Genomic DNA, 18,967 nt, shown 5'->3' with positions numbered 1-18,967 from the left:
ATGGAGTACCTTATATAAAGTCACTACACTCATTAGTTTTTTTTAAATTTCATCTTTAAATGTTAAAAATCACAATTTTCGCGCAATATATTACATACATTTGTAATAGCTTCGTAATTACAATTCTGATGGTCACCAAATTCATGTCACTTATGGAGTACCTTCATATCAAGTTACTACACTCATTAGTTTTTTTAATTTCATCTTTACATTTTCAAAATCACAATTTTCGCTCAATATATTACATACATTTGTAATAGCTTTGTAATTACAACTCTGATGGTCACCAAATTCATGTAACTTATGGAGTAGCTCCATATCAAGTTACTACACTCATTAGTTTTTCAAATTTCATCTTTACATTTTCAAAATCACCATTATTGTGCAATATTTCACATACATTTTGTAATAACTTTGTAATTACTACTCTGATGGTCACCAAATCCATGTCACTTATGGAGTACCTTCATATCAAGTTACTACACTCATTAGTTTTTCAAATTTCATCTTTACATTTTCAAAATCACCATTATTGTGCAATATTTCACATACATTTTGTAATAAATTACATCTGTGATGGTCAACAATTTCACGAGTGAATAGTTCTATAAAATGAGTTACAGCAACAATAACAACACAGCATTAATGCTGTTCAAATACACAGCGACACATGTGATCACAATCGAGAAGAGCATTATTTTGTGTTTTTATTAGGCCACGGTTGTGTTACAGTTTCTTCTCAGACTTTATGGCCGCTCGTAAAGCTCGGGGGTCGAGCAGCAGCGCCAGAGCGGATAGGAGCGTTCGCTTCCGGGGCAGCGTCCCCCGGTCTCTTGTCAGCATCTGGGAGGGAGGACAAGACGAGAGACGGACAGAGGGACGAGAAGCACCGAGGAGAGAGCAGCCAGCAGCGGAACGAGCCGCACAGGGGGTGAGTGATGAACTTAAGACTTGTTCGCGGTCGATAACGTCACGCATATCGAGCCAAAGCCTGGAATATTGACGAACGAAGCGAACTTTTCCATGTCTTCCACCTCCGAGTGGCCCGTCGTGATACACAGGCTGCTGCAACAACCGTTTCCAAAGACTGTTCTACTAGATGCTATAATGTTAGTTTGTGAAATGGTTAAAGACACAGGAATTCAATGATCTGACACATTGATTTGTGTTAAATATGTTTATTTCTCGAAGTACATATGACAACGTTGGAGTCCATGTCTTGTATTTTCCGCAATGTTGTCCAGTAAACTAGCTAACCTGGATGCTAGGCTAAATAGGAGAAACATTAACGTATTTATACATCATGTATTTGAACGTCAATGAAGACTAGAAGTAAACATGAAGACAAAGAAACCTATCTGAAAGAGCATCATTTGATCCTTGACTTGTGGTTAAGCCCTGAGGTATGTCTTTCTTACTTCTCACTGTGAAACCACAATAACATTTATAAAGGTAGTTAATTTTGTGAAGCAGCAAAACCAATAAAGGGGTATTTCTTTAACTTAGTCACAACTTTGTTTCTGAAGAAAAGCTGGCATTGAAAATGTAATGGATTGTCACTTTTTGGAAAGTGTCGTTTTATTTCTTATTTATTTTTTCTGTAAGAAAACAGTGGAAATTTACCGAAGATAAAAAAAATGACACAACTCAAGATTTGTCAGAACTGATCTCATAAAATTGGTATAAAAAATAAAAGTATTGTTCAGGAACCGATATCGAAATGAAGGTATAAGTCCCGGTGATGAGAATGTAATCGATATCCAGTCCTACTGGGATGTCCGTTTAACAGATTTCTTCAGACATTCCTTTCTTTTTCCTTTTGTGTGCTGAAAACAAGACGACTGTTTGCCTGAAGAACAGTTGAGTTGTCATGAGCTGTATTTGCGGTAGAACAATGTGACACTGGGCTCATGAAAGGCTGGGCTATGTAGGGCTAAAGTACTCTGAAGTTGTTGACAACATGGAGCGCAAGAGAACCATTTTGCTGTTTTTGGACTGCACCACTGAGGTTCCTCTCTCTCTGGCTCTCACTGCTTTCCTGACGTAGCCTCTCATGTATTTTTTTTTTCACAAACAGTCCCTCAGAATTTACGAGCTTCCTCTGTGCTTTCCCTAAACACTTTTAATGGGACACAATCATTACATCTAGCCGTGATCCAGTGAGTGTCGGCTTATGAACGAAAGTAAATGCGTCACAGATGCATGTTGCATGGGTGCACAGTCATCCTCTTTCCTCTCCTCCTTTAATTCCTAGCAGCACCAACATTGCAGTATTTGTTTGAAAATCATGTCATAACTAATTGCTTTGGGCTCCTGAGCTCTTTAGTGACTTTATATTATGTTACTCCTCCTCCCCTGCTTTAACTCTCTAGCCTCCCTTCTTCCCTAATAACACTATCAGACGCTGCTTTAGGAAAAAGTGACATAGGCTTAAATTTAAAGTATACCATTTGTTTTGGGATGACCACTGCTTTTGGTTTCTGTGGTTAGGTAGCTGACATTTCCACATCTAGTATACTCGGTTAGCAGACACATGTAATAAAATGGTGATTACCTAATTTAAAAATTAACTTTATGAAGCTATATATTTTTCATGACAATCATTGTCCGCTTTAAATGCATTCATTTGGCATATGCTTACTAAGACTGAAAAGCCTTCTAAATTGGTTTTGAATTTGAGAACTTGGTCTGTTTTTCTCATTTAAACCTTATGGTAACCTGATTACCAATATAACTGAGCTCTCTCCCAAGTAGTTAACAAGTTAATATTTTTACAAAATAAACCCCCTACATGAAAATAATTAATTGATAGTAATGAGAGGACTTGCACCATGTCCAGATATTTAAATTTCCTATGTAGGACTGTCAAAGCAGACCGCTCAAATACAATTACATTGTCAATGGTAGAAATACTGTTTCATTGTTCTGCAATATTGCAGAATGTCATAAAACTTAGCAAGATTATTTGGTGATCATAAAAAGTCCAGAACTAAATAATAATACCACATTTGTAATAACAATGAGAATAAAGAAGTCAAATAAAAGTATTCTTAGAGTCTTCCCTGCTTGAAAATTGATAAGGTTTTGAGAATGAATCTAAATTAAAGAACTCGGTACAATCTTAGAACAACACAAATTATGTTAAGAAATCCAATAAACTAGTCTGAATCTGATTCACAAAAGGTGCGCATTCATAGAAGGACCTTAGAGCAAGAGGTCTGTATGTTCATGATCATGGTTTTAAACTAATTTAATACAAGAAAGGCTCAATAATCACATTAGTACAGACAGATACTGCGTGGTGCTGGATTTATTGAATAATGATGAGAGTTTTCTGTCGCGATCCTCAAACTTGGATCATTATTTGATCTGCGATCAACACGATTTAAATTAGTTGGTAAGTAAATCTTTAAACGGTGTTATTACTAAACTAAACTTGTTAAATGTATTTGTTGTTTCAACGTTGATCGTCCTGAAGTTCGTGAAAAATTTAAATTTAACACAAACTCTCTATTTATTGTATTGAGGCAGATTCTAATCTTGAAGTCAACATTAACACTAACAAGAACATTTGTCATTGTTGAGTTTCACGCAGTCGACTGAAAGTTTCTCACGTCTCTACAGAACAGCATAGTTAATTGCTTCGTTTTGTTTGGTCTTTCTATTTTCTCCCATCTGCTTAATAAAGATAGTAGTTTTAAATTGTGCTTTTTTTCCTCTTTCATCTGCAATCTTGAAAATCGATCTGCAAATTGCATTATGATCAATTTCAAACACTGCATTGTACTTTTCGGTGCCGTCTAAGTTTGTAAATCAGGAAATCGGTTGATCAAGGTAAAGCGTATCAACAGAATTAACAAAACAGTTTTTTCAGACGTTAAACTTCTTTAAACTCTGAAATATAAACATTCCTTCACAAGTGGATGTACCTCCTGTTAACCCATCTTGAACTAGATGTTTTGGTTTATAAGTAATATATATAGTTGAAACATGTATTTTCTTTTGAAAATGGGATATAAATGATGTTGAATGTCAGACGTCTGCTCTATTTTTCCTATCGTTGTCCATTGATACAACATTTGATGAGCGCTGTTAGCCTTGCTGCAAGTGTGTGTATCCGAGAATCTGTGTATGCATTGTTGTTGCAGAGAGCAGACAGCCGTGTGGTGTGTTTGGACAGAGCACAGAGGCCATGTACATAGTGTACGGTGTGAAACTGAATGATAAGATCCTTGTCTCTATTTTCATATGCTGATCTTGTCTTGGACAGTTTTCCCCTCAACATGCAAATTCCGTGTTCTAGTCTTCTCATCGTCAAAGCCACTTTCATGATTTATTTCACCCTTTTATGTGATGGATGCTTCTTCGACATTATGATGGCCAGATCTTATTTGCATGCATACGCAGCTGCTGCACACACCTGCATCTCTAACTCACTTGTGTACAAGTTTTTGCTTTGGTTTTATCCCATGGTCACACAGGCCTACAGACGCCCTCATCGTCCATCCATTTCCGCTGCATAAGGGTTTCTCCATTTCTACCCATGACCTTTATCTTCCGCCCATTTCTAAAGGCATAACTGTCATGTTGCATGTCAAAGGGATTTTTACTGACTGCAGCGCAATCACGGATATATGCTGAGTTTTGCCTCTTCCAATTTGATTTTATCAATTGTACTGCACTGTCGACTGGATTTAGGCTGTGAAATGCCTCTCTAATGCACATATAGGAATGTCCTTTAAGAAAATTGGTAGGGATAGCGATAGGAAGACTATGGCTTTAAAGTGAAAGTCCACTCTTCTCACCCTCATGTCGACTAACAGTTTAGATTATTGTAATTGAATTGCATTTTAGAGTTATAGGCAAAAACGTCTTCGTCTTCATCTTCCTTCAAAATGACGCATTTAAAAACATCCAAATACCTCTGTGGTGCTCGTCTGTAATGTCAATCTTGTATTGAAGCCTCGAAAAAAAAGGAATTGTTCTGAAAAATCTTAAACAAGTAGTGAACTAATCCTTTAAGAAGGAAAGTTGATGCTCACGGTTTTTGTGTTCAGTCCTAACCAAGAACAACCAGAGCTTCACTTTGGCTCACAATTACTTTACTAGCTTTCGTAAGACAGTTTAAGGGATGTCCTCGATTAAATTGTTTGATTGCCTAAGATCACCTTAAGCTCTTGATTATTTTACAGTGACAAAGAAATTTGGGAAAATGGTGGAATGTAGAACCTTATTTTCTATATTCTTTTCCTTTTTGCTGTCGTCATATTCAAACACTCTCACTTGCTTGCAATCACCTAAAGATAAGCAGTAAGTAAGTAAATTAAAGATAAGCAGTAAGTACAATTCATAAATGTTACATTTTTAGACAGAATTATATAAAATATTTGCCATGTAACTTTTTATTTTTGAAGGCTAGACAATTAATCGGGATTTACTATTATTTACATGATCAAAGTATCTAGACTTTATTAAACTAAATAAAAAATTGCTGTCTCTGGCAGAAGATTTAAATTCCCCACAATGGTTCAATGATGGTCAGTATGTTGACTAAGGATATTTAAGGATCGAAGTTAAATTGCCATTTCATTCTCTAAGAATAGAGCACATTTTTTTCAGAAGACAACCTTATAACAGCATTACAGACAATACCATAGGTCCTGACCAGTTCCAGGTTCACACCCCTTCCATTGGTCAACATCTGTGTGTAAAGGTCTGACTTGGTTCTTATTTGTTGTTCAATGCTTGGTTAGTAGCAGTAGCTAACCTTGTTTATTCCTAGTCTGATCCCTCAGACATCATTAGCAAGACTCTCTCTCAGAGAAACAAATGTTAACCAGCGATGATAACTGTTGCAGTTGAGAGAGCGCTAGTGCAATGGAGTGGGTGATTGAAAAAGATTGTTGCAGCAGTGACTGTGGTTCCTTTGGCAGCGATGGGGCATTCCTTTTCTGATGAGTCACTCTTTAGCTAGGATCCACTTTCTTCTTATAACCCAGATACTGTTCCTCACTTTCTTGATCAGTAAAAAAAAATCAGTTGGTTAATTATAATAAAACGTGAACATGTAATTCATTCATCGATGCTATACTACCAATGAATATTTGTTATGTTTCTGGCAACACACATTTTCTAAAGGTAACTTGGGTAACTGTAACATGATCATCGCCTATGTGGTCGACCTTATCTCTCCGCATGCCGATCATGTCATTGCAAATTTATACTAAGTTTGTTTTATTTGTTACATTATCCATGTAATGTCTTGAAGACTCATTTTGATTTTTATTGCTAGGCAAAGGTGCATGTCTGTGTTTTTTCTAATAGTCTAATAGTGGACTGCAAAATGTAAGCAAGCATTTTTCATTCCATAATGTAGATTCCTTGAATTAATTAATCATTTATTTGTATAAACCTGCTTGAGAACTAAAAGTCTTAAACTGGACCACATTTTTTATCCAAGTTAAAAAACGACCGTAGAAATTAAAATAAAATGCATGAAAGGAAACTTATTTGTTATACATTCTCTATATACTAAGCCAGTCTTGATAAAAAGAAATCATAGGAAGTTACTGAGTAGCGTGTTTTAAGTGATGGATATAAGTTCTGTATTTATAGTTTCTGTATATTTATATATTATACTTTTATTATATACTTTAAGTTTATAACCATCAAATGGCAATCACTGTACAAAAATGCCTTTTGCAACAGCATTTAAAGTGGGGTATACAGCCGTCATAGAATCAAATGATGAATTATCACGGTTTTCATTAAATGAAAGGACACCCAAGTTTGTCTTTCTTTACCAGTCGATCTACTCATTGATATTTGTAAAACTATTTTCAATATTACATAAATATATAAATTTAGGGTCACGTCAGATGCCTTTTTTTAAAGGCTGTATACTATTCATTCAAGTATAAAAACACTAAAATCTCTTATTCTCTATTATTTTTCTATTTATAGTCTTATCTGTCAGGGACCCATCTACAGATTAGTATTGTCATGATCCAAAATCATATTGAGAACAGCTCTGTCAAGGCACATTTTGACCCATGCATCATCAATATTCAGTATAATTCCTATTAGATCCTCAGCTACAAAAATCTTTCTGATCTTATTTGAGGTAATAGTAACAAGCAGGCTCAAGTTAGTCAATTGATTATTTAGGTATACATTTTTATTTTTGTTTTCTCCCATCCACAAACCAAGGTGCTATGTTGCATTTCGAAAGTCCCATCTCTGTCAGAGTAAGTTTTTTTTTTTCCTGAGGTCTCTTGCACTGTTGCCTTTGTCTAAGAAAAAAAAAATCATCCATTGTTGCAATGAATCTAAGTGTATGTAACATGTATGTAACGAGACACTTGGACATTTTGAGAATAAACTTTGAGAAATGTGTTTTATTTTCTAAATAATTTAATTCATTTTGTTATTCTTTCTGTTGAATTTTTAAAGTTAAAATTGCACTTTCCAAACAGTGAATGGTTTGATAAAATGATGATAAACTACATGAAAAGTTAACCTGCAAGTGAGAATTAGTAGGAAATCAATGTAATTTAATAATAAATATTCTGAGAAGTAAAATGATGAGGTACTTGTTATAGAGAAAATCTCTGTGATTAAAACATAATAATATAATGTTAGCTTTTAACAGTGACAAAAAATGTTACAACGTTGAAAAGTATGTTCAGAGTAAGACCAATGAAGTCGACTTTTAAAAATGGCATTAATCAGACTTCAAGTCAAAGTAAGGCATGAAAACCAAACAAAAACTTTAAATATACAATTGTTTTTTAAACAGGACAGTGATTTGTATTAGGTGCTTAAGAATTTCACCTATAACTTTTATTATAAGTTTATAGGAAGCTCACATGCATTCACACTCTGGAGAAGGTAATTGCTGAATGTTCTTTGTCTAGACGTGGTTGTCCTCTCGGATGTTCTGTCACAGCTATATATAGGACACAGAGTTCTCGTCTTGCTTGGCCCTCTTCCTGATTTCGACAGGCCTTTTGTAAATGCCTCTCACGGTCTTCACTCTTAAGAGTTTTCATATTCAGTTTGTGCAGAACATTTCATTATGGAAATAAATCAAATGCAGTGCTCTAAGGCAAGCAAGCAAAGACGTGTAAACTTATTTAGTTGTTAAAAGAAATAAACATCATCTTAACGTCATAACATAACTTTGACTCTTAAACATACTCTTACCTCCGACCAGCACCAAAAGTGGTTGCAGTGTAGTGTTATATTTGCTGCAAAGAAATATGGAACCAATGCAACACTTCCCAAAGTAAAGAGAGTTTCGCTTCACTTACTTGACACCATGGATGAAGAAAGCTTCATTTTGAAGGTCCACAGTCTTCAATTTTTGTTTGACACCAGTGCTGAACTAGTAATGAAAGGGTACCAGTTACGGACATAAAAAACCGCCCTGAAATGACCCGGTCTGCCGTTGCTAACAGAATTTCAAAAAGTTTTGTCATGAGTGAATAATCTTTTAGCGCTTTGACTCAATAGGCTGACATTATAGCAAACAGAGCGGCAGATTGGTTAATATTCTAACCAATACTGGTCTATCAAGTCTATTTGAAAGATGGATCTTCAAAAACATTTACCATGTAAGTAAGTAAGTCAGTAAGTAAAATATATTTGTAAGGGCTTTCCCAGGCCAGGGTCACAAAGCGCTTAAACAATAAAAACAAAACTCAATAAAATATATACTGAAAAGATCAAGATAACACCTAGAACAACACAGGAGTCTCAGAAAATCAATGAATAATAATGTCCTCAGATGTTTTTCACAGTGTAGTGTCAATAAGAATCTAAATGTACTGACATTAACGGAAATAAATGCCAAAAGCTCAGTGCTAGTTGCTATCTTGTTCGTACTAACGCCACCATGTCAGCATCAAAAACTTGTGGTTCAATTCTGAGGTTTCAAGACCACAGAACTGTTTAAGAAGCCTGACAAGTAAATCCATTGACATCACACCACATTAATACTTGGTTTTATGATGCTTTGTGTTTCTGTTTAGCTATAAAACCATTTAATAGGCTCTTGGTTAATGTATTCTGAATTGTTTCCTGTGAATTCTGTGACTGGCATCACTGGTCAACACTACTATCCTGTGAGGCATTTGGATCAGCTGTCCAGTTGCAAATTTCCAGTTTGTTTTTCATCTCGCTGTCAATGCCACATCCACTAGATCAGTCTGTAATGGGACTTCCCTCATTCCATGGCTTGTGACATGGTGTACTTTTTTCACTTGGATCTCCCCTCACCCACAGGAAAGAGGGGCTGTGGAAAGCTGGGAGGAAAAGTAGGGGGAAGGGAGATCTTGAACTCGGGGGAGGAGTTGAAAAACTTTCAATCATAAGTCTCCAAAATCCAGGATGTATTTTCTGTTTTTAAGTGCTTTTCCTCAATCCAACATCAGTCTGTGCTGATGACTGTGGGGGTAAGAAAAACACTTCACTCCCTCCACTTCCTGTAACAAGGAATGGAATTGTGTTTGCTTAATTATTAACACTTTCCCTCGATACTATTGACACGATGGTTTCTTTGTGTTTTATTCATTTTAAACATGCCCCTTGTGCAACCTACACTTTATACGTGAAGAAGACACAAGCAGGTCCTTACAAGTGAACAATTGTTTGTTTTTTTGTTCTGTATGTTGTCTGCTTTTTTGTTGACCAATTACCTCTTTCCCCCCAGTTGGTCTAACCCACCCACCCAAAGAAAAAAGGCATGCCTGAGATTCCTTGGCACACCCTGAAAATTCCTTACTGCTTTCTTTTGCGATGTGGTCATTTCATTATAAGTGTTTCTCATCCCAAGGAAACCGCCGCAGTAGAAAAGGATACACTCAACAAAAATGTTAGCGCCAAAAACATCATAAATGTATACTTACTTTGCTTTCAGTTGTGTTTTAGGATCAGATGTGTTGATCTATTTCTATTTGTGTGTGTGTGTGTTTATTTATCCTGTGTGTAAAAGCCGGCATGCTTGTGTCCATAAGGTACAATAACGGGAAATGACAGAGACAAAGTCACATTTTGTCCGGTGTTTCAGCCTAAACAAACAATTGTATGTTTGATGCACACACACATGGTTACAAACCATCGGCTGATTTATTTTTTTTACTCTATTGTATTAAATAATGGTCACAGCTAATGGCTACTGCAAATATCTTTGTTTCACCTTTATTTATTTAACAGTGTCTCCATACCATACCACACGAAACAAAAACAACATGATTGACTGAGATGTGTAATTAACCAAACTAAAATAATTAAAATAAAACACAAAATACTGTTAAGCTCACCTAGTTGCTTGGAAGACAAAAAGTAAAAGTAGGTTTTAAGTTGCATTTTAAAAACAGACAGTGACTGTGCTTGTCTCACATCTGGACTCTGCTTGAATCCAATACATAAATACTGGTCACAAGCTAAAATTATGGTCATTCTTTGGTAATTCCCCTGATTAATAACCATCCTGTAATTTGCAATATCAGATTGTTGATATTTCAAAACAACTTGCAAAACATTGAATGTTCTACACCAACTTTGTGGATGGTATAAGATTATTTCATAGCAAAAGCATAGATTGAACATTGTGTCACAGCCCCTTTAAGTGTGAACAACAATGAGAATGTTTTCAAGTAAAACAAATTACGTAAGTATTTGCCTTAATGTAAATTATTTGTATGAATGTATAAAACTGTAGACATGCACTGCCACTACAAAATAATATGTTGTGTTTACAACACTTATTCTGATTCTGGTTGTAAGTAAAAGTAAAAATACTACTAAAACGCCACCTGTTTTATGATACAACATTGCATTGATTGGAATGTCTTCATTAAGCATAAAGCATATGTAAACATGTTTAATGGGAAGTTGATTATATGTGTATTATATTTGCAATGTAATGTGTATTTTCTGCATCCACTGTTTAAATTGGAAGTCTGTTATAATTTGCACAGATATATAGAAATATTTTGATCAAGTCTTTTTGTTATCCTTCTTTTCTTAAAGAACAAAATACAAGGTGTGGTCAGCGTGTTAAGAAGAACTATATACTTTGTGATTCCTGTGGAATTAATTGACAATATTTGTATTTGTATGTGAAATGGATTCAGTGCAGTCAACGACTCCTGAATCTCTCAAGTGTCACAGATACCTTGGTTATATAGTGGATAGAATTTCTTTCAATATATTGTTTAAGGTAGAAATAGTGTATCATGATATCATCATTGGCAAAATATTGTGACAAATGGAATGTGTCTTGTCTGTTTATAGGGTGGTTAAGATATATTCAACTTCGTACAATGACACCAGAGCCACACTAGAAAATATAATCATTTATAACCGAGGTTGGATTATTTGGAGGTCACGTGTTTAATTTGTAAAGTGAATTGTGAATGGCTTTAATGTTCATGTCCTCCTCTGGAGCTCACGGAAATAAAGCAGAGACCGATATGGGATGTTTGCCCGCTATTGTGCAGCTGCGCAACACTTTCATATCCTCATCCAAAAGTTACAAAAACAGTTGGCTATTTATTTTATATCCCCTTCCTGCTGACACAACTTTATCAGTTAAAGTGTGTACTGCTTGATTTGTAGCTGTGGCATTTATTCCTGTCAGTCTTTTCTATAACAGATGGCGGTTCTTACAAGTTGGTGGGAAAGAGCAGGGGAGGGGAAGCAATGAGACATTGTAAATCGTTGCTGCAGAGAGCAATGATTTTAGACTGTCTCACAAACAAAGGAGGGGGGGTTCTATCACAGATGAGGAGGAACTTTGTAAAATTCTTGAGAACAGCAACAACTGAGAGTTGAGTGGAGTAAGTAAACGGAGCAACTGGAATGGCAAGACATGTTCAGAGGGAAAGGAAGGACTCAGAGGAGGTCTATTCAACAGTTGGAATACATCCACTTGGCACATGAATTTAAAGCTCTGGTGAACAGAGGGAGGTCACCCTCGTATAGAAAGAATGAGAAGTCCACGCCGGAGTTGCTGCAGCTGCTGCCTCCATTCTTAGCTGAGCCAGACCCCCCAACATACTCGTGACATGTGTGCACACACACAAACAACAGCACGCACTTGTTGAGTTGGGCAGCGGGTCAGAAGTCAGAGTCATGCTGTTACACAACCTGAATCCTATTACTCTTCCCTCCCCCGCACATGTGTGTCTTGGCATATTTGTGACGCATGTTTTCTGGCTATGAGTTAAAAATGTCTGTGTTCTGCAAAAAAACAACATGTTTATGTACCGTCTTTTCATGTTCTTGTCAGAATGTTATGGGTTCACGCGCCAGTATGTCCCAGTCTAGAGATGAGTCCTGTAATTATTTGGGGCGGACTTATGTTAGCTGAGACCCGACCCAGAAAAAACTACTGCATCATAGTGTTGAATTGGAAACAGAATCCAGCTGTATTTAGTTATTGAATCACCTTTCAAAATTGTTGCAGGAAAATATTTGTATCTGTTCTTACAGATAAGAATGACAAGGGAATTTATACTTACTTTTATTTCCCAGAAGACTTTTACAGTCAGGGATTTATGCAGTGTGACATATACTGTATAACTGGGGTTTAAAAATAAATTATTACCTGCGAATACTGACACAATAGTGGCTGTATGGTGACAAACGTATTTTTCAACAGATTTACCAGTAACAATTTGTATTTTACTGTTTATCTAGTTTCACATTATTACACTTTCAATTTGATTTGAATATATTACTCCCCTGATACATGTTCTTTAACTGAGTATTTCCCATAAGTACACTGAGATTTGGAAGCATTTTTTTCCTTGAAAAAACAAACAGACTTTCCAGAAAGATGTGTAACAAAATAGAACAGTAACTCAACGACAAATCTCTCTTTATTACCCTAACTTTGCAACATTTATTTCATTTTATTTTACTTGGTTACACTTTTTACTCACATTTGAGTTTGATAATGTTACATTTTTTTTATGAGGTGTTATATTCAAGCAGCGCTTTGTTGAATATTTGTCATCTCTATAAAGATGAGCAATTGTTTTATTGTGTGTCATGAATTAAGGAATGTGCATTGTTTACACAATGTAATTTTTAAAAGCATAAGATAAATCTTACAAAGATTTATTAATTCTGTCACTTATCAGAGTCGGGCAATATTTCATAGTTGCAACACCAGAGTAACTCATCTGACTTGGAATGAACAATACACAGTGAGAAAATATTTAGAGTAGACTCCCTGAGTTTCCTGGTTTGCATGGTCATGTCACTACAGGATTGATATATTCCTGCACACTTTGAAATTTTAATCGTAGAATACAATTTTTTTTTTAATGGGAGTTCATACCTCAGTACTTTTGACAAATTCCTTTTTATGGCATAGGTTGTTAGGCAGGGCTATGAGAATTAACTTGTCAACATCTCCTTAATATATATAAATACGTTTTGTTTCGATCAATACTTGATCTTGCCGCCACTCCTTCAGTGGTGCCTATAGTCCATCGACTTAATGAGTCTGTTCCGTAAAACAAATCTTAAAAGCATGATCCCCAAAATAGTAATAGTAATAATAATTTGTGTACATGCTTTTATTGAAGGCCTAGGCTTTTGTGTTGTTGGTTAGAAATGCAAAAGCATCTTTTCTGCTTTATGGTGTGGCGTGTGCAGAGTGAGGGCTGGAGGAGATGTTACTAATCCCTGAGGACTTAAAGATTGTGATTCAGTCAGTGGACTATTGCAGAAACTGACAAAGAAGTAAACGGGGTATCTACAAAAATGTCTTCTGAATCATGCATGTTAAACACATTAACGTGTCAAAACCTGTTCAAGGTTCTGAGTAATGTATAGATATAACATGTCCCTGTTTTCTTTTATTTATCATATTTTTTGTTTGTCTCGATCCAGGACGCTGGTGGTTGATGGAAGAAAGGGTAGCACAATGTACAAACGTCATCTTTTCCCATGATGCTCCTGTGTCTGGTAAGTACAGAATGTAAACAGCATTTTTACTTCAGAGTTAGGGTAAAAAATATTCTTACAGGAGTGTTACTACAAAAATGTTTTTAATAAATGTAGAAGTAAAATAAACACTTAAACAAAATCACTTCATGAGGAAAAAGGCAATATTTAAGTATTTTTAGTTAAACAAGCCTTTTCTAATTATAAAAGTTATAATAATAGAATGAGAAGAATAAAAACCAATAATATTTAGCATGGATACCATTTTTTTTTTAACCTTCTTGTGTCTTGATATCGTTTCTATGTTGATTCCAAATATGTCTGATTACTATTCAATTTTCTTTTATTGTTTATGTGTTTAGATTTGTCCCTGAGTTGACTTAATCCTGTCCGGCGTCAGGCTGTGGGTGATCCTCTACCAGGTACACACACATGTTTAACCTAATGTTTTCCTTTTTGCGTTCATGTTGTGTTTGAAATTACAACCATCATTCTTATCAGCTTGTTATATTACATTTAAGAATTTATTTTTATTTTTTATAAAAGCTGTCTCTGGTTTGAATTACAATTTTTTACAAGTGAAAAAGTCGATGCAAATGTATCCATAAAATGATCGTCTTGAGTTTAAATGTCGTTAAATCAATTTAAGCTGTTATACGTTAGTTACGTCATTATGAGGATGCAGGTAACTTATAAACTGCAGAAGAGTTGGTGAAAATGTCCTTTTGTGTCTGATTTTACATATTTTATATTTAATTTAGATTAATATGAAGTTACAATATTTTGTGGATTTGTTCCCTCCATTTTTTTTGTTATTATGAATTTTAGGACATTTGAGTTCATTGGGCAAACATTTAATTCCTGAATACCATAAGCATTTTAAGTCATTAATGGAAATGTTCTTTTTTCCAATTCAGCACCATGATGATGTCAGTGGACGTGACCAATCGTAACGGCCCTGCTGTCACGCCTCCCTCTTCTCTCAGCTTACGCTCCTCTCACAACCAACTCCTTGGCAGTGATGTCATCAGACAGGGCTCTGTCACACCTCCAAAGTGTCGGAAAAAGTATGCACTTACAAGTATCCAAGCGGCCATGGGCCTCGGAGAAACGGCACCAACTGTACCATCGCCGACATCATCCCCCCCACCACAAACCTCAACTCCCCACAATCCCAAACTTACTAAGAATGGGGTCAACCAGCTCCGGAAGGCTGGTCAAGATCACAACCAAAACACAACGGATGCCGGTGTGACGGAAGTGGAACTTAACTCGGATGACCTGAATGTCAATACAGTTGAGGAACTTTATGGACAGTCTCCCTCGTGTAACAGTGACGAGGACGATGTCATTCTCCTCGAACTTCAAGGAATTGTCGAGCCGGAACCAGAAGGCGAAGCCGGCGCCAACATACACTCCTCTGTGGAGCTTGAACTGAACAGTAACTCCAAGGACTCGGATATAAACACTGAGGCTGAGCAGAGCGATGATATCAGCATCTTATCTGAAAAGGAAATGTCGTCAATGAAGATTGAGGAAGATGGGGATGAGGTGCTGGAGGAGGACGGGGAGATAAAACCTCTTCTGAGGATAGATGTTGACTCTGACTTAAAGTGTGGCAAATCTTCTCCGGAACTCATTTCTGAACTGAAGCTGCTCACAACTGGGAAGGACTCCCCAATGCCTTCACCACCATTCCCACCAAAGCAGCCACCCCGAGAAGATACGTCGCTTCTTTCCGTTGTCTCCTGCTCGTCCTCTTCCACGTCCTCTCCAGAAACCAAGAAGGACAGAAGAACGGGGGCAAAAACCGACTGCGCTTTGAACCGTATCCAGAATCTGAACCCCAGCGACGAGGAGTTGAGCTGGACTACCTTGTCTCAGGAGAGCTACTCCCCTGAGGAGACAGGTATTTACACATGCTCTGCTGACTCTGCTGGAATATGATCTGCATGTCTGGTGAATGTGTTTATGTCAAACAAGGTCATTCCAGGAACAGAATAACAAACAATACAGGTTTTTTTTTCTGAGTCTTCATAATACTTTTGGAACAGGGCGGTCCATAGTTCCTGTTTGTTATTTCAGTCTGTCTAAAAAAAAACGATTTATTAGACCTTTTTGCCACTTTAAACCATTGACACAAACTTTCTTGTAGGTTTAGGTTTGAAAATAACATGTTTGTTCATCAAGGTAGCTTGTATTTCAGCAGGTTTTTTCAAAAGGATATTTAACTTTATTATTATTTTGTAGTCCTGTACAATGTACTTTTTTATATAGTTTTTTTTGTTAGTTTTAAGCCCATAAGGGTCAATGGATTCAAAGCAAGTTAAAGAGCAACGTATGTAAAAACCCAACTCTCCTGACTCCTAACATATTTCAAATGTTGAAGTCTTTCTCTCATCATGACCATGTTTTAAGGTTATTACTTAAGAAGAGTTTTGCACATATTGATGAATACTATAGAGGTCCAAAATCAATTTAGGAGAAACGTGTATGTTAGATTAGAAATTATTATTATTATCAACTTACTTACTTACTTAATTAATGTTATAGTATCAGTGTGACTGAAAAGGGTTATTTTATTGTATAGTATTTTTATGTTTATATTATGTATATTTTGAATTAGATTCAGGTTTATATAAATCATAGATATGTGAAATATGTCAAACATCATGCAAAATATGTGTATTCAATATATCATACACATATACATGCAATTTGCTATAAATTACAATGAAATTCAATATTTAAACATAAATGTAAAAAGTGTTTTTAATTACAGCCAGATTTAGTTCAAATTAAACTAGTAAGTAATTATTATAACTTCTAAATGAACAATTATTATGTACAAGTGGGAAAAATCTTATGAAATAATTAGGCAAGTAATGAAAATAAGATTTTTCTGCATAAAATATCATGACAACGGTTGGGGTTAAACCCTTATAAAGAGGACTTCTCATCCCCACAGATTTATCTGCACGTTTTGTCAAAGGCCATTTCTATAGATGTCTTAATCCAAAGTTAGAGTGTTTATCGTATGACCCTTACACTTATGGTTCGGGTATTTCAGTTCAGTTAATTTCAGTTTCATAATATTCTTATTTTTACACTCATCACTTCACTTCATCATCTTTCTTGATGCTTATTAGCCGAGGTTCTTCGACTGTGAAGTGGTCTATGGTTTGCATAGATAATTGTATATTGCAAACAGTCTCTAATTCAATCTTTTTTAACATGTTTATGACCTTAAGGTTGAATGGGAAAAAGAAAAAATCAAAATATCTAAAACGGACCAGGTTGATAATGTTTACAATGTAACAGAAATACCCAATAATATCTGCGTACAACAGAAAAACCTTAAAGAACCTCGGTGAATGCCTTACGATGTACAGTCCGATCTTGAAATTCCATTTTTGTTTAAAGAGTAATTTAAGCATTCAGTTGCGATCTGAGTTCTGCCTTTACTTTTTAGTTGACTACGCCTTTTTTCCAGGTGTGTGTCAGATTCCTCAGCAGATGTTGTGGGTTTATGCTAGTATGGAACTGATTTCACACAGTTACATTAAAACAAATACATGCCGGGAGCAAACACAAATAGGCTTGGGTAGGTTACATCTACTCCTTCAATGTTGCAATAAAGATCAACCCAAAAAGGGGGGGAAAATTGATTAAGATTTAGATTTGTGTGTGCAAATATGCTGTGTGTGTGTTTATTTAGGATGAGGAATTGAAAGGATTACTTTCAGCCGCTCTAATATTCAATATGCCAGAGGGTGGAGATATTAAAGCAAACAACCCTCTATATTATGCACTCGCTGTGTACAACTTTCCATCTTCCGTACTCCCTTCTCTTTTTCACCTCACCCCCCTCTCTTTCTGCATTGCTATCGTTCTTTCTATCGGCTTCTCGTTTTTGTGCACTTGCTGGTGCTGCACGAGAGGCAGCTGGCTAACTATGATGCTGGGTAAAGACTACATGCTGGCCATTGTGATTGTCAATTACGATGGTAGGTGCACGTCATGCTTTCTCGAGGCTGGTGACTGTCAGAGAGAAATGTAGCTGGATGGATTGAACCATCATTAGAATATGTATGGAGCGTGATCGGGTATGTTGGTAGTGTCATGCTGGTGTGTACGTGCGCTCTCGTCCTGTTCAAGAAAAACGTGTGCGTTTTTGCAGTTGATGCTCGCCTCACTCCCCTCCCCCTCTGAAGTATGCTCTCGCAATGAACTGCATGCTAACTCTGGCTAATAGCTGTGGCACTCTGGCTCCTCACATCTCTGAAGTGCATCGCAGCATGCTAAACATTTAGACGGCTTTTAATCCTGCACTCTAGCCTGTACACGATTCCATTTTACCCAGTGTTATTGTTCAGAGATGGTTTTGTATTTAGTATCTTTAGATTATTTTTGGTTATCTACACGTGTGAGCATACATTATTTAGTTTTGATTTACTTCATAACTTAACCTATTCAGAGAGTCACCATTTTTATGTCTTTCATTTTTTAGCTCCGATGGCAGTCTCTGACCTAATTCTGCAAAAACTGAATACTGCATAATAAACACACCTTCTGACATGTTGAATGTTAATTCATGAATCCAAACTGACTCGATCTCATGTTGTTTAACTATACAGACCCATGCTCTCATGCATGTTGGAGGATTCATCTTGAACCTCTTTTTTTACATCAACAATAATTGTAAGACTCAAAATCATGTAGATATTGAATTCATCCCTCTCAGCATTAAAACCGTTATTCATAAAGGTTTATAGAGCAACCTTCAACTCAAAGGAACAAATTATAAAATGATAAAATTATGTTTTAGCAAGAATTTTGCACAGATACCTTAAAATGTGACACATATTTCGGTGTTTTATTTAAGCAATTACTTTAGGTTTTGTAAAATTCTCCCAAACATAGAGTTTAATCTGAAATACTATTATACAACGCGTACTTTAAAAAGTCTTGTCAGTCTCTCTCAAATAAACTTGCTTGGCAAAGC

General features: G+C 36.0%; 1 protein-coding gene across 2 annotated transcripts in view; it reads left to right on the top strand.

Moving 5' to 3' along the window:
- The first annotated feature begins 825 nt into the window (after nt 1-825).
- The window catches only part of apbb2b (amyloid beta precursor protein binding family B member 2b), a 36,391-nt gene continuing 18,249 nt past the window's right edge, over nt 826-18,967 (top strand). For both annotated transcript variants that reach the window (XM_087799695.1, XM_087799688.1), the window contains exons 1-4: nt 826-931; nt 13,909-13,983; nt 14,325-14,384; nt 14,880-15,871. In XM_087799695.1, the coding sequence (XP_087655821.1) occupies nt 14,884-15,871 (988 nt within the window). In that variant the 5' untranslated portion in view covers nt 826-931; nt 13,909-13,983; nt 14,325-14,384; nt 14,880-14,883. The remainder of the gene's footprint in view (nt 932-13,908; nt 13,984-14,324; nt 14,385-14,879; nt 15,872-18,967) is intronic.

This window comes from Callionymus lyra, chromosome 1 (genome assembly GCF_982586985.1).
Source record: "Callionymus lyra chromosome 1, fCalLyr1.hap1.1, whole genome shotgun sequence".
In the NCBI taxonomy this organism is placed as follows: domain Eukaryota; kingdom Metazoa; phylum Chordata; class Actinopteri; order Syngnathiformes; family Callionymidae; genus Callionymus; species Callionymus lyra.
The sequence above is the reverse complement of the archived record's forward strand: the minus strand, read 5'-3'. Positions and strand labels throughout refer to the sequence as shown.